Source organism: Tamandua tetradactyla, chromosome 7 (genome assembly GCF_023851605.1).
Source record: "Tamandua tetradactyla isolate mTamTet1 chromosome 7, mTamTet1.pri, whole genome shotgun sequence".
NCBI classification, from domain to species: Eukaryota; Metazoa; Chordata; class Mammalia; order Pilosa; family Myrmecophagidae; genus Tamandua; species Tamandua tetradactyla.
The window spans coordinates 92962024-92979337 of NC_135333.1; the positions used below are offsets into that span (position 1 = coordinate 92962024).

Below are 17314 nucleotides of genomic sequence, written 5' to 3' on the forward strand. Positions count from 1 at the left end.
TTTATAGTTATTTCTCTAGGATCCAGGTCTTTAAATAAATGGAAAAGGTAGGCGTTGATAAATCAATCTGATATTTAAACAATAAAACCTGGAAATATCTGAAGTTTATATTTTTATTTCAGCCTGAGGCAACCATATACATTTCTGCAATCTGATAAATGTTACCTGCATGCTTCCAGCTATCCAAGAATGTAGCTGAAGGGGACAGACTAATGATTCTGCTATTCTGTTGTCCCCCCAACACCCAGAGCTGTACAAGGCTTGTGGAAGACTACCACACCCTGAGGAATGGACATGTAAACTCAGCCCCCGCTCACAGGTTACAAAATCATTATTATAAAACTACACCAGCCTTATTTTTCTTCTCTTGCATTAAAGTGCAATAAATATTAGTTTAATTGAGAACTCGTGTTTACCATGGAAAAACTATAAAGGGAATCTGAAATGCCACTAAGGCTCTCTGAACTTTCTCATGTGCCTTTAATACAGTCATTAAGACAGTTTCATTGGAGTAGAAGAAACAAAGTTCAACATCTAAGGCTGCCAGCAGCAACTTCTTACCCAAATAATCTACAAAAAAAGCAAATAATCCTTTCTGCAAAATAAATATGTGGCTCATTTCTTACCTTGGGTCTGTTTCTCTCTATAAAGCATTTAACAACTGTTTATTTCAAACCATTATAGTTTCTCTCATTCAGCTTTCATTCAGCAATCCTGCACTGACTGCTTACTATGCATCAGGGACAAGTTGCCAGCCTACCAGACAAGAATCCTGTTGGTCTATTAATGAAGCACATCCAATCACATTAAAAATCCCATAAACACATACAACACTTTCTCATTTACAAAGCATTTGCATGTAAAGATTCTTGGATCCTAATACAATCTCTGTGAAGTGAGTATTACCCTCATGCTTCCACCAAGGGAAATAATCTTAAAGAGATGGTGATTTGTTCAATGTCCCACAGTACACATAGCAAAGCCTCCACTCAAGACAGAGTTTTCTGGCTCCAAATTCAATCCCACCCCCACTCTATCATATGGACTCCCATTAGCATTTCTTTATTAAAGTGGAGAAATGAAGGGAAATATGGTGGGTCAAATACTGGTGTTTCATGGAGAAGCACCTAGCTGAGGCACTGATTTATTCATTGAACTGTGCAGCCCAGATGAACTTGAGTTTTCATGCAGTTAAATCGGGGTTGACATAAACTTAAAATCAGTGTATAATCCCCTCTAACCAGTAGAACGAAGAGATGATTGCACTGCTGAAAATGTCTGCTAGAGTATCACACAGCAAGAAGTAGAATTCCAAAATAAAGGCTTGGGCTTGGCATTTTATTTATTGTGAAAAGCAATTTCTGCCTTTATATTCCAATGTCACCAGAAAAGAAAAGAACTGCTCCCTTAACTTTCATCAGCTTCTAGATGAAAGGAATTTAAGACTGATGGAAACACAATTTGTAGATTTAAAGGGTATAGGATTTTAAGAAATAAAAAATTAATCTTTGATCTAGACCAGTACTTTCTAACAGCTGCTCCCTAACCCAGAGGTAAAATTTGCCACCTCCGCAAGCTCCTGCTTTTAATTCTTTCCTTTTTCATCCCCCTTCTATTTTTCCTTTTCATTTCTAGGGCATAAGACTAATTATATAAGTTACTACTAATTAGTATAATTTTAAACTTGATGATGTTGATAATCTCTTTCATCTCCACAAAACTATTTTTCTATGAATATACAAATACATAATGTTGTACAACACTCCAGAGGTCTTCAGTCACAGAGGATCAAGTCTAAACCTGCGGGTCTCAAAAAGGGTTACCCTCAGACACAAAGGCTGTTAGTTAAATACACATGTTCTCATCCAACCCAGTACCTACACAATCAGAGTTTCTGTGAAATGAACCAAAAAATCTTTATTTTTAACATGCTTCCTTGATTGCTATATTCTGATTTGGTAATTATTGACTAAATAAAAAAATAGAATACAGCTAGAAGGGGCATAGCCCAAATATCTCTAAAGATTGAGAGAAAGATCAAAGGAGAAGGAGTTATAACAGAGAAAATAGGATTTAACAAATGAGTATGACTCTGAATCATTATATTGATATTTCTTTTTAGTTTCCAGTGTCTTGGAGCAACTAGAAAGAAAAACTTGAAATTGTAAAACTGTAACCCATACCAAAACTTCCAAATCTTTTCTATAGCTACTTGTTAAAATGTATTTTGAAATTTATTGCTTTTTTTGTATATAGGTTATGTTTCACAATAAAATGTAAAAAAAAAAAAACAACAAAAAAAACCAGAATACTTCAATTTCATTCCAAAAAGCATTTATTAAGAGCCTCCTAACATGGTACAGAAGCGAAAGAACGTGCAGTTTGCTTAAAAGACACAATGTATTATTTTTATTCAATAAACACTTGTTGAGAGCTTACTATGAGATGGGCCCCATGTTAGAGACATCAAGGAATATAAATATTAGGAGACACCTTGCCATGAGGATGTAACAATCAAAACCTAAGGTTTTGTACCTATTTAACACCATCAACCAAAAATGAAAAGGGAGAAAGAGAAGCTCCTTTGTAAGGAAGGTATGAGTTCTATCTTAATCTTATTATTTCCTATCTTGATCTTTTCCTACAATGTAATACAAGCCTTTGCCCATATTTATGATTAGCAGAAACACATCCACTCACTTAAGCAAATCTATTTTACTGCCCATCCAGGATTATATCTCATGAAAAAAGCATGATGCTGAGAGGGGGACTTTTTATTCTTTTGCTGAAAATCTTATTTTATCTATTTCCTAGATTTGAAAGATGACCACCTTCATTATTACACAGGCAATACTTCTTCCACCAAGCACAGAATGCCTTTCATCCTCTCCTCTTCAAATCCGGTAAGATGAAAACGATCTCTTTGCAGTGGCTTCAGTAGCGGAAACATCATGTTATCTCTACTGCAGACTCCGGCCCTACACTGAATCCATACGTAATTCACACTTACATTTTCATGTGTAATCCCAGATTTACAAGCTTGAACTTCTAAGCATCATATTTCTAAAAACTAATATTTATAGAAATAGAAAAGTTAAATGATTAAATGGCACTTAAACAGAACAAGTTGTATATAAATACCCTTCATCACTTCTCAAATGCAAATCCCCTGAATCCACGGAAGACAGAATCTTTGGGCATCAGACCCTAGAATTGGGACTTGAACGTGATCCCCATGTGTCGTTGAAACACATTCAGCTTGGCAAACTGGTTGAAGTAAAACTACAAAGTCCTGTGCAGCCCTGAGCTTTCAAGAATGGGTTGAATTTAGGCTGGAAAATGAATGGATAAGGATCTGTGAGTACCCCAGGTTTATTCACAGATACTTCATAAAAGTGATAGTACTCAACCTGCTTGAGGACTCTTAGTACATATATATAGGGGGAGAAAAACATGTTATTAAAGAAGCGAAGCCTGAAATTTCTCTGAGGGAAAATAAATTACTTTTTTTTTTTTTAAGTTTTTTTGTTTGTTTTTAAAGGAAAACACCATCTCAGGCCTTTTCAGACACAAAGCTATGTATTCATTATGCATGCTTATTTTTCTTCTCCTTGACACACATTTCCATGGGGCTCATGACCACTTCTGGCTAACAGGTCTGGGCAGAGGTGATGTGGGTCTCTTGCAGCTGAAATACTAAAGAACCGAGTGACTGGATAAACAGGTGACAATACTAAGGAATTATCAGTAATATTTTACTTGTGATAAGATATTGTGGTTACATTTTTATAAAGGTATCCTTATCTTTTAGCAATATTACATAATGAAATAATAATGACAAAAATGAAATTATATCTTGGACTGGTTTCAAAATAGGTCAGTGGTGGCAGAGGAAAATGGAGAGAGTTTGAAGTGGGTGGTGCATCAATGAAACAAGATTGAGCTCAGTTGGTAAATGCCAAAGATGGGTGATGGGAACAAACATGGCCTTTACTTATAGTATTTCTCACTACTTTTGAATGTATTTGAAATTCTCAACAAAAAGAACTGTGGGCCCCTCCAGCTTTCTCTTTCTCTGATGCATGGACTCAGCCATTCCAGATGGCAGGGCTATAAAATGCAAGCAGCTTGGAACCCACTTGGAAGACAGGTACCCCAAAGAGTTGCAGGCTCAATAAGCAGTCCTAACTGGAAGCAAAAATTAAACCTTTCATGTTATTTAGATTTCAGAGTTTGATGTTATCTCAGCCTACCCTAGTTTCACTAAGGTGGGACAGTGATGTACTTGGATTTGGATGTGATTCAATCTGGGATGGCCTGTATGGTCTGAGGTTGTATAATAAATGATCAGAAATTTGGAAGGAGGAAGAAAAAAAGGAGCAGTGGGCAAAAGGTAGGGCTGAGCAAATAACAGAAGCAAAAGTCTTATTGAAAAAAATTCAGCAAGTGAGAAATCCTCAAAAGAAGATTAGCTGAAGGGTTCTGTAGAATGTGATATCTAATATAAATGATAAATTATTTGTGACATGGTTCTGCAATGTAGTTCTGTTCTTTTGTCCCAAGACCGTATTAAAGGCTCCTACACACAAATGTCTTATACTAGCTGTGTATTGGAGGATATTAAGATGAAAGGCCTCTGCTCTGTGTCTTGGCTGGCATAAGAAAAGGAAAAGAGAACGGCCATGAGTATTGAAACCTGCGTGAGATGGAGAATCGAGCAGGAAGAAGAAAATGAAATGGGAGGGCAATGGATATCCCAGCATGGGAGAAAAAGGTTTGAACCAATTTCCTTCAAATCTCAAAGACATATAATTAATTAGTTTAGTTAACCCGGGATGATCTGTCAATTCCATAAGTACATGCATCATCAAATATGTCACTTCCTCTGGTGGGTCTTTATCACACTAGAGCAGTCATAGTCTGAGATGGGTTATGATGAGGTAAGGAGCACTATTTTCTCCACATTAGAGTATGCAAAGACATGTCCAGTCAGAAACATCTGAGACAGAAATCGAAGCAAGGGTAGATTACAAGGCACTGGTTTGAAGTGGCCTTCAAAGGCAGAAAGGGAAAGGTGGGCATAACGTCCATATGAGCAGGGGATATGTGAGAGTACAGACAATCATTCATTCATCTATTATACCACAAGCAATTATTTCATCCATTATACCACAAGCAATTATTGTGGCTCTCCTCTGGACTCAGAGTGGCACAACCTGCTGGAAATAAAGGAAGATAAGATACAGTCTCTGCCCTTGAAGAACACACACTCAAATGAGTGAAGAAGATTAGTAAAAAGTGTAATAGCTAGTTAAGAGTAGCAATGTAGAGTGAACAGTACCATGTAATAAGAAGTAAATATAGGATTCTAAGGAAGAAACATGTATGAACAAGATTGGAGTAAAAAAGGCTTAGGCAAGACCTACTAGAATAAGCAATGGCTAAAGAATGAAAGAAAGGCATTGCAGGTCTGGAAAACAGCATGTGAAAGGGTTTTAGGAAAAGAGGAAATGGTGTAGGGAACTCAAGCTGTTTAATATGCCTAGTGACTAAGGTAAGGGAGGAAAAGGCGAGGAGAAGTAATTTCAGTAATGGATGGTGGTGATAGTAGCACAACAGTGTGGACATCTCTAACAGCACTCAAATACATACTTGAGTATGGTTAAAACTGGAAATTTTAGGCTGTATATATGTTTTACAATTAAAAACTTAAAGACAAAAGCAAAAAACATAGGCTTGTACAACACAGGGAACCCTATTGTAAATGATGGACTATAGTTAATAGTACCATTATAAAAATGTTCTTTCATAGATTATAACAAATGTGTCATACTAATGCAAGGTGTTAATAATAGGGTGGTATATGGGAATTCCATATTTTATGCATGATTTTTATGTAAACCTACAATTTCTTTAATTAAAAAAATACAGAGCTGATTTTGAAGAGAGCAATAAAGCCAGATCCCAACTATAAACACTGAAAAGGGTTCAGTATTTATCCTAAAGCATATAGGGAAACATTGACCTTTTAAATATTAAAACTATTAAAGTGGTGTAAAGGTTGGAACTCAGGAGAGCAAAACCATGGGATCAGTCAGGACACTATTTCAGTACTGCAGGTAAGAGACCACAAGCATTTCATTCAAGATGTGACAGTGGGGATAGAGATAAGTGAGCAAATTCTAAAGACATTGACAAATCCAGTTTAAAAGAGAATCTGAGTTAGGCGAAGCTTTCTTAGCTACAACAGCAAAAACATAAGCAACCACAAGAAAAACAGATAAACTGAACTTCATCAAAATTTAAAACTTTTTTCAAAGAACACCATGAAGAAAGCAAAAAGAAAACCCACAGAATAAGAGAAAATATAAATCATATCTAATAAGATTTGTTATCTAGAATATATAAAGAATATTTGTAACTCAATAATATGAAGACAAACAATACAGTTAAAAAAAGGATCTGAATAGACATTTCTCCAAAGAATATATATGACTGTCCACTAATCACATGCAAAGATATTCAACATCATTAGCCATCAGGGAAATGTAGATCAAAACCACAACAAAATACTACTTCACATTGGCTAGAAGGTTTATAATAAAAAAGACAGATAATATGTGTTGATAACCACATGGAGAAAGTGAAATCTTTGCACACAACTGGTGGGAATGTAAAATGCTGTAGCTACTTTGATAAACAGTCCGACAATTCCTGAAAAGGTTAAACAGAGTTATCATATGACCCAGCAATTCTACTCCTAGACATATACAATAGAAAAATGAAAATATCTATCTACACAAAAACTTGTACACAAATTTCCACAGAAGCATTACATATTATAGCCCAAAAGTGGAAATCATGTAAATGCCCATCAACTGATCAATAGGAAATAAAATGCAGCATATCTGTACAATGGAATACTATTAGGAATAAAAAGGAATCAAGCACTGATACATTCTACAATATAATGAACTTTGGAAACATTATGCTCAGTGAAAGAAGCCAGTTACAAAAGACCACATATTATATAATCTCATTTATGTAATTTGTTCAAAAAAGGCAAATCTATAGAGACAGAAAATAGATCAGTGGCTGCCTAAAGCTGGGGGTGGGGGTGGGGGTGGGGAATGGTTTGGGAGAAATGGAGAATGATTGCTAATGGCTGAGGTTTCTTCTTGGAATGCCAAAAATATTCTAAAATTGATGTGGTGATGGTTGCACAACTCTGTGAGTATCCTAAAAACCACTGAATATTACTTTTTAAATGGACAGATTATATGGCAGACAAACTATATCTTAGTAAAGTCGTTTATATATACATGTATCTATAAGAGAATTTGAAAAACTGGGATTATTATAGAATATGAGAAAATAAAAGGGAATGAGACTGGTAAATCAAATACAAATCTGTTCAGTGTTCCACAAGGCAATAAAACTGTAACATTTGGGGTTTTATTTTCAACAAGAGAGAAAAGAAAATCATCACCTCTATCAGGTTTCTATACATTAAATTTTAACTTTACAGAATTGTAATATTTCTGCAGCCTATTCAATAGTAAATAATAAGCCAACCAAAGGTATAGTCCCCTGGGTTTGTTAGACAATGTACTCTAGTATTACACTGAAGTTTATGCTGAAATCATTTGTCTTATTCACAAGTGGTAGATAATTTTTCTTAAAGATTTTTCATGAGTATACATTTCAGTTCATTTAAGCAGAAAATGACAGAGTATTTACTCTCAGATAAACTCATAGAAATAGATTATCAAAAAGAGAGAATCTCAGGTACAACATCATAAGAAAAAATCATTTGAAACAAAGGGAAACTTGACCAACCTACTCTTAAAATCAATTAGGACTTAAGCAAAAAAGAAATCAGCATATGCAATCAAAAACAAGGCAACTATTAAGGGGGAAGAAAGCACCTCTAAAAACTCTAACCTGACAATAGAGTAATTTATTGTACTTACTATAAAAGAAGAAATAATGCTCTCAAGAAAGAAACAAAGATGCTACTGAAAGCTGTGTGAAGTTTATAAATCTTATAAAGGAAGTAAAGCATCAATACAGACCAACTGACATAGCAAAATGACAAACCTGTGATTAGTAAAGATGGGCTTACAAAGCTAGCTAAATCACAATTGCATTGTACAACTGAGGAGAAGGAAAGAAAAAACAGCAAAACTAGGAAATAGACCAAAGGTCTGTATCCACTTGGAGAATCACCAGTGTACCACAAGTCAAATAAGTATGCAAACAGATTGGGAAAGGAATTAAAGACACTTTTCTGGATGCTCAAGAGTCAATTCTAATACAAATGTCATAGAGGAATGTGAAAAGGTCATTTGTAACACTGCTATTGAAATGTCCCTGATGTCTACAGGTCTCAAGTTTGAAATGCAAGAGAAGAAAGATACAAATTTTTTAAAAGAAAAGAGAGAAAAAACATGAAGGTATGATCATAAGGGAATTATAGACCAATTTATTGAATTGCTCAAATATAATCTCTTATATATGAATTCGATAGATTCATATACTGAAGTCCTAGATGAAATGTCTCATCTCTCTGGAAAAGTGTATATATGCCTTGGAAATGAAAGGCAGAACCTGCCAAATGACTGGGTCAAGGTTCTAATTTTGTTAGGGTTTCTACCAAAGAATTTTCGGTGGTTGCCACAAGAGAGAGAAATGCAACTTAACCCCAGTGGCAGCTAAGATGGCACAGCTAGGATGGCAGCGAGTCGGAGATCAAAGTCCTGATACCTAAGACCATGAGGTATGTAGTTACTTACTGATAACAAGATGCGAATGAAATATTTGGTTGGGGGGCTGAAAAGCAGTCTGTTCTTGTTCTCATCTGCCTCTTCTAACTATGTATGTTAAACTTACAGTAACTTGAATAAATAGGTTGCATTAATTTTTTAAAATAATTTTACTGCTAAAACTTAACATACCAAAACAAATATTCTTAGCACACAAACATTCCATACATAGTATACAATCAATGGCTCACAGTATCATCACGTAGTTGTGTATTCATCATTAAGATAATTTTTTAGAACATTTGCACAGCTTCAGAAAAAGAAATAAAAAAAGAAAAAGTTCATACATACCATATTCCTCACCCCTCCCTATCTTTGACCACTAGTATTTCCATCTACCCAATTTATTTTAACCTTTGTTGTCCCTATTATTTATTTATTTATTTTGGCTTTTTTTTTTTGCATGGGCAGGCACCAGGAATCGTACCCAGTTCTCCAGCATGGTAGGCAAGAATTCTGCCCACTGAGCTACTGTTGTACTGCCCTATTTGTTTTTTATCCATATTTTTTACTCATCTGTCCATACCCTAAATAAAAGGAGCATCAGACACAAGACTGTCAGAATTACAGTCACACTGTATATCATTATACAAGCATCTTCAAGAAACAAGGCTACTGGAATACAGATTTACAGTTTCAGGTAGTTCCCTGTAGTCACTCCAATATACCATAAACTAAAAAGGGATATCTATATGATGCACAAGAATAACCTCCAGGATAACCTATCAACTCTCTTTGAAATCTCTCAGCCACTAACACTTTTTCTCATTTCTCTTTTCCTCCTTTTGGTCAAGAAGGTTTTCTCAATCCCTTGATGCTGGGTCCCATCTCATCCTGGGATTTCTGTCCCATGCAATGGGGAGGACAGTGGGTTCACTTACTGTATCAGTTTAGAGAGAGAGGCCACATCTGAGCCCAAAAGAGGTTCTCTTGGGGTGCCTCTTAGGCCTAATGTTAAGTAGGCTTAGCCTATCCCTTGTAGGAATAAGTTTCATTGGGCGAACCCCAAGATCAAGGGCTCAGCCTACAGATTTGGTTTTCCCCACTGCTTGTGAGAATATCAGAAATTCTCCAAATGGGGAAGATGAATATTTCTTCCTTTCTCTCCATTCCCCCAAGGGAACTTTGTAATTACTCCTTTATTCACTGTCCAAATCACTCTGGGGTTTATCGGGACATCACACTAACTTGGACATACCAACAAACTCTCACACCCTATTCAAGATTCCATGTACTTACGGTACAACTGAACTGACCATATAAGTTAAATTTGGAAATGAACTACCCAAAATATAAATTTTGCACCAAATAAACATGTCTACTTTTAGTCTCATATAGAAGTTGAAGTTTTAAGATGTGGACGATATCATCCTTTACCCAGTCTTCTGATATACCTTAGTCCTATCCAAATCAGCTTCATTCATATCTCTACTCAATGTCTGATCACTTTTTCAACTTTTTAAACAGTTCCTATATGAGGTACTGCTGGCTTTCATAGCTTCAGAGCTCTAACTCTGAGTCTCAGGTGTCACATACACACCCAGAATTTCTGGGTCACACCATGCTCTATACAAACAGCCCAGTATCTTAAAATTTAGAATTAACAGTCACATCTCCTGAATATATGTGACTGTTCTAAGAACTTAAAATCTAGGATCCTTTACAATATGCCCCAACCTGATAACCAATGCTCTTGACCTTAGGGCACTTAATTTTTATATTACGGTTAGTCCATATTATTGAGGCATGATAATATTTATCTTTTTGTTCCTGACATTTCAATAGATTACATTAATTCTAAGGACAAAAATGTAAGTAATCCTGATGCTCAGATTCAGGAGACAAGAAAACTTGGAGGGGAACCTATTGCAAAGCTAAAGGGAATGGAGTCATTATAGAAGAACAGGATCTGGTAAAGTTGATTTTAAATTTCAACAGTTTTCTATTGAAGGCAGAAAGTAGCTATTCTTTAAGGAGCTACAGAACCGAAAACATTTATCAACGAGGTATCACAAACTAAAAATATCCTGGAAAAACGCCCTGGAGATTTTGAAAACCATTGCGAGATACTTAAAAAGAATAGAGTGCAACATTAATAAAAATCAGGGATATAGATGTTAAATATAGACTATTTATACAACATAGCATATAAACAATATATAACATCAGAAATAAACAATAATTTTTAAAGGTTCCAGACAACCTGGAAGGGGTAAACCAACAATAGTGGTTGGATTCCATATAATTCTGAAAGACATTCAAGATTTATTTAATCCAAACATATATTGGAAGTAATGAAAACAATTGTGATATATAGTATATATATATATATGTTATATATTCAATGAAATATATCATCATCAGATAATGTGTGCTCAGGTAGTTTAAATAGTGTTTAATGCTCATTAAGTTTTTTTTTTTTAATTTCTATTGTTTAAGTTGAATATAAAGGATTAGCTCTGTGGGAGAAAGCCCTATGGGAGTGAACCAGAAATAAAGCAAATGTCTGAGATGTGTCTGTGCATGGGTGTGAGTATGTGTTTTACAAGGAGGAACCTGGTGAAGGCACTGGAGACAAAATAATCATTATATTAATAAGAATAAAATTAAAACTACCATGATTGAGCACTTGCTCTAGATATTGCTAAACTCTTTACATGACTTCTCTACTTACAATTCCCAGCTTTTATCAACTTATCTTGTGGGAAAAATAGAATAGCCCTCCATGTACTTAGGGGAAGGATAAAGGGCATTAAATTGAAATGTTTTTCCTATGAAAAAAAAATGAGAAAAAACCAATATTGTAAATCACTCTCCACCAGACACATCATTCTCCTTAATAACATGCTATCATGTTTTAAGTCAATTTTAAGTTAAAGGTAAAATAATTTGAAGGATGAACACTGTTTTACAGATTATGCCATTTTATTTATAGGTACCATTCCCCATAAACAGTTTCAGTGAAGGAAATAAGGAGTTGTTGGCATTTGTTGATTTTTCACTTTCCTAAAGAAAGTCAACTTCTTTAATCAGCTGTCAAACAACAGCCTTGAGCTCTCCAGACGCTGTTTACAATTGATTTTAGAGTTTTTAAAAGAACATAAAAGAAACAGTTATTAAATGCCTATAAAGAGGGTTTTCCTTACCTATTTTTAGGGTCATAGAAAGAGTTGTAGCAACAATCAATGTATTTCCCAAAATATTCTAACCTTCAAGTAAGGAAAAATGGAGGATTAAAGCATCCCAAGTTTCTTCATTTAAGATTACTTGTGCAGTTTCCCACTGGGATAATGAAATGTTTAAATACTCCCTTAATCACAAAAACAGTGTCATAATTTCTATAAAAACATTCTCAATGACCCAGATTCATTGATCAACACCATTTTTTGACCCAATATCTCAAGAACTCTTAAGAGCAAATGATAACACATAATTAGCTATTTCTTGGCAAAACTCATTCATTTCTGTTTACTTTAATCTTATATATTATTCCGATGCCTGATCTTCTTTGTGCATTGTTATACAGCATTTGCCATATAGGCCACTCAACAGATATTTGCTATGATGATATGTGCCTAATAAGATATTTGCTGAACAAATATATACTAATATGAGAACAATTCAAGCATGTTGAAAAAGCAGTGCCATCTATTGAAAAAAATTACAAATGTAGCAATAATAGTCTCTTTCCACCCCACCCCCACTGTGAATAGAAATAACCCTTCCCTCCTCAAAATGTAAAGCCAAAGCATAATTAGATTAAAAATATTTAAAACTATTCAACAAATATCAAGCGAAAGTTTAAAAATTTATTTTGACTGACCTTGTAAGAATGTAAGGCGAAAATGAAGCTGGATTATCCTGCTCAGAAAAGAGTGGCATGGATCCTCCCATTATCCACAGACGGAAGTACAAAACTACAAGGACCTTCAAAGAACAAGGTTTGGTAAGAAAATAATCATTAACTGGTGGTAAGCACCACCTTTCTGAGGGATATCTCTAGACACGCTACAAATATTTTATATTGCAAACATTCCCTATAGTGAGCATCTCCATAAAATCTGAATGTTAACAGTGAATGGGAAGAGAAAGCAATGAAGATGATGAGGAGAGGCAGAAAGATTTACAACAGTTAGTAAGTATGAAGACTTACCAGCTGTTATTCACTGTGCTAAAGGCTTAGGATCTCCCCTGAAGCCTAGCAAACCCAGAGCAAGAATCATTGTCCCCACTTTACAGATGAGGAAATTGAGGCTTGGAAGTAATTTGTTCAGGGTCCCACAGCTAAGAGAATGCAAGATCCAGGAGGTGAACTCATGTTAATTGACCTCCAAAGCCCAAACTCTTATTAACCACACCACTTACCCAGCCCCAGGAAAACTGATTTAAAATGATATACAATATTGAGTGAAAACACTTGGAAATGTTCCAGTCCTTGAATGCCCTAAAGCAGAGCACACATGAAGAGCTATTTCAACAAACCCCAGAGAAAGTAATTTATTTCACCCCCTGGAATTTTCTTTCTGAAGGTTAGATTTTGTTGCTCAGGTGACAGGAAAACCCCAGAAACCACAGATGCATTCCTGAGGGGTGAGTTCCGATCATAGGGAAATCTCCATACTGACCTGCTAGGTATAATTCTTATTTTCATTTAGGAGCTTTTATACTGTTCCTGTTAAAACTGGATAGAAATATGTGGTTGAACAAAACTAAAGGATTAAGGTTTGGGGTAGTTAAAGCTGAATTTCTTTCTTTTTTTTTTTTTTCAGGTGCATGGTCCGGGAATTGAACCAGGGTCTCCCACATGGAAGGCGAGCATTCTACTACTGAACCACCCATGCACCCTGAATATTTTTTTAAATGAAAATTATAGACTTAATTCATGATTGCCTCATCCAAAAACCTACAATAAATGTATGGTCCTAGGTGAATAAAAGTGGTGGGCAAATTTACAAAGTGGATTTAAATTCTTAAGGCTACTACAATGGTAATTGCAGATAAAAGAACAGGGAAAGTATCCTGAAATATGAGCTCACTGAAAATACTCTGTAGAGGGGGGAAAAAAGAAAAACTCTGATGATTGAAATAAGCAAAGCAAATTATGTAGAAAAAAATATAAAAAGGGCACTGAGATTAAATTTAACAGTAAAATAACAAAAGGAAAATTATATTACACAACTTTTATTACAGAAATGATGTATATTACTTGCGTTCCCAAAGAGCTCTAAGAAAATAAATCACTCTGGAACAAGTTGAGACTCATCCTAATTCTATGTAAAAATGCTGGGGAATTCTTTAGAGAAATGTTCTTGCCCCTTTTGCTGAAAACATCCAAAGATCTTCACTTCATTCTGGTTTTGTATGCTCACCTTTTTCCATAAACATATTATAATGTTGAGAAAATTATCACATTGATAACACTGCAACTGAAAAGACATTTTCATGTTTCCTATCAAAACTTACTATACATTTTGATAGGAAACTTACTATACATTTTGATAGGAAACTTATAAGAAAAAGTATCATAATATACCAGTTTACTAACCTCTTTGAATAGGAACATCCAACAATGTAAGTATGGGGGTGAATAAATGGTGGTTGTTATTTAAAACAATTACTTTTTTTTTTTAATACATGGACAGGCATCAGGAATCGAACCCCAGTCCTCTGGCATGGCAGGCGAGCATTCCTGCCTGCTGAGCCACCATGGCCCACCCTAAAACAATTACATTTTGAGGTGCTTTGTTATGCAGCAATAGGTGACTGATACAGTCAGGTTTGTGTTGCTTCCTCTCTTGAAACCACATCAATATCAGCACCTTAAAATAGACTTCTAATATACTGTATTTCATACTGTTTGTATCATTAAGTTCACAAATACCTATTTATACTCTTCAATGTGTGCAACAGTTATCACGTGTAATCCCTTTAATCAGTTTGAACAACTAAGATCAAGTTATTCAAATCTATTGCTGATTCTATTAATCTTAGTCATGTCTCTGAGCCAAGGCAAAGTAAAACATTCCTTATCGGATTTTTAAAAACATGTATGCACTTACATAACTGATGACCAAAACAGCCCTTTTGAAAAAAGGCCTCATGGTAAGAAGGAAATCTCTATTGCTGCTTGTTGTCAGATACCTGAAACAGGAAAGAAAAAAGCACTTAACTATAAGAGGCTGCCACATCTACCATTCTCCTTTCAACATGGATGTGCTGTAGCCCTGATAAAGGCTGCAAAGGGCTGAGCCTGAGCGCATGGTCTCTGGGGTCAGACCACCTGGGTGGTCTTGGGTAAGTTTCTTGACCTCTCTGTACCTCACCTACAAAATGGGGATAATAATAGTAGGACAGTCATAAGGAATAATTGAGACAATATATGGAACAGAAGCTTGCACAGCCAGCTTAAACATTATCATATCACCTAGTCCCACATAACCCAGGTGCTCTGGCAACTGGTTATGCTGATCGCAGGGCAGATCTTAAACAAAATCAGAGTTTATTTACCCACTTAGTGTAATTTGATGGGGGGGGCAACAAAGGTTCCTTCGACTCACAAAATATCTCACAAATAGGAAACCTAAGTCATGTGAGGTTAAGTAACTTTTGCAAGGTAAACAACCTTAGTAAGCAACAGTGGTGGCAGCAGAGCTTGCCTACAATGTATGATTTTCTCATCTGCGTATATCCTTTAGAACCAAACTAAGTTTCAAGAACGTCTTCTTCTGGAGGAACCGGAGCCCTGTGTGGACCCTGCCTCTGCCATAGCGTACTCATTTGCACAAGGCGGGAGCCCAGGATAGCCACATGGAAGGCATGTGATAGGCTGACTTAATTAAGACAATGGAAAGGACACAGGAAGGTGCAATGAACAAATCCCAAGAAAAAACCTAAAACAATTCATTTTTACTTACCTGCAAAGATCTACATGTTAAAGTAACAGAGAAGAGAAAAAAAAAAGTTGAACCAAATCACAAAATCCAGGAAGCATTTCCCACCTCATGCTTATTTCCTCTATGCTTTTTCTTTTCTTTCCCTTTTCCTCTTTTTAACCCAGTTTTTCCTCAAAGGACTTCTTCTCAGCAGCTCTAAAAATTAGCATCTGAATGGGAATGTTCTATAAGGAGAGAAATCCTTTTGTGAGACCTGAAGTTCACAAAATGTGTTCTGTGACAGTTGAATGTTTTTGAAATGTCTCTGAAAAGGAGAAGAGAGCCTCACTCAGGAAAAGATCTCTTCCTTAGCTGCTCCCTCCCTCTCCTAATAGCATGTCTCTTCTTCGTGATTCATAAACAGCGTTGAAAGTGATACATGCTCAGAAGCTCTGACCCTTCAACTATTTAACAAGTGGAGAAAATGAGGCGAGCCCGAAAAACACCAGAGTCAGCTTTTAGCAAGCTCTGGGCTGGATCCAATCCTAAATACTATTTTTAAATCCCCTTCTTCTCCCTTAGCTCTCATCAGAGAGCCTGGCAAGGAGGAAGGCTCTGGAGACTGTTAGCTCTCAAAACTCAGGTACATCGCTATTATTTCAAAATGCAATGAAGAAAGTTTATTACAAATTGTAACCAAAATATTGCGTATGCTTGCTTCTATGTATTTTTTTGAAACTGTCTTTTTCTTTGATCTTTAGTTTCAAAGGGGTCTGTGATCCAAAAAGGTAAAGTACTGCCAGCATCCTTCTCTCCGTTCTGCCTCTACTGTGACGATCATTTTCGGGCTAACCTTGGATATTTCTACCATTGCTTTAAAGGATGTAAGATCAATGGCAGCCAGAGAAAAAAAAGGGATGACAGAGAAAAGGGAAGAAAAGGTTCTGGAGAGGGCTGGAGTTGTAATAAGGTTTGAATGAAAAAGTGTTTGTTGGGTTGGTCTATTTTGGAAGCTCCATTTCTCACGTTACTACTCTTGTTTATTTTAACTTAGAGGAAAAACATAGAAGTGGTTTTTCTTTCTGTGGAATGAACAACAAACCACAGAATTTAAGAGTATTTTCTATGATAAATTTCGGTAAAATCTCCATATTGTGTTTCACTGTTTGATGGTCATCTCAGCAAATTATTTATAAAGTGTCCCCTCATTTCAAAACTCCTCCTCCTTAAGAAATTTCATTTCCTCAAGAAGTTAAACCAAGACACCAAAACTTTACTCGTAAAATTTAGCTTCCCATAGGAATGAAAGCCTAGGATGTAGGGAGAGCAGTGGCTGAATAAACAACCTCTTCTCAAAATTTCCATTTCTAGTTGTTGACCAAAAGTAAATGAGAAAATAAGCAGAAATAGCAGGTTTCCTTTTTGGTAATAAAAAGGGCAGAGGCTGAGATTCCAAAGCTCATTCAAGGAACATTCCAAAGGCTAAATTCTTTGCATCCCTCTCTCCACCCCTACCTACTACAAAACTGGATAGTAGAATATTCCTCATCAGGCTACTATGTATGGTCTATAAACGAGAACCTAACGACAGGCATCAGTAACAATCATAATAATAGC

General features: G+C 35.8%; 1 protein-coding gene across 4 annotated transcripts in view; it reads right to left on the reverse strand.

Moving 5' to 3' along the window:
- The window catches only part of TMTC1 (transmembrane O-mannosyltransferase targeting cadherins 1), a 284735-nt gene that overhangs the window by 167523 nt on the left and 99898 nt on the right, over positions 1 to 17314 (reverse strand). For 3 of the 4 annotated variants that reach the window (XM_077170429.1, XM_077170433.1, XM_077170432.1), the window contains exons 6-7: positions 14885 to 14966; positions 12649 to 12752 (exon numbers count right to left, since the gene is read on the reverse strand). The exons of the other annotated variant lie outside the window; for it this stretch is intronic. In XM_077170429.1, coding sequence (XP_077026544.1) covers positions 12649 to 12752; positions 14885 to 14966 — 186 coding nt within the window. The remainder of the gene's footprint in view (positions 1 to 12648; positions 12753 to 14884; positions 14967 to 17314) is intronic. 4 annotated transcript variants of the gene reach the window in all.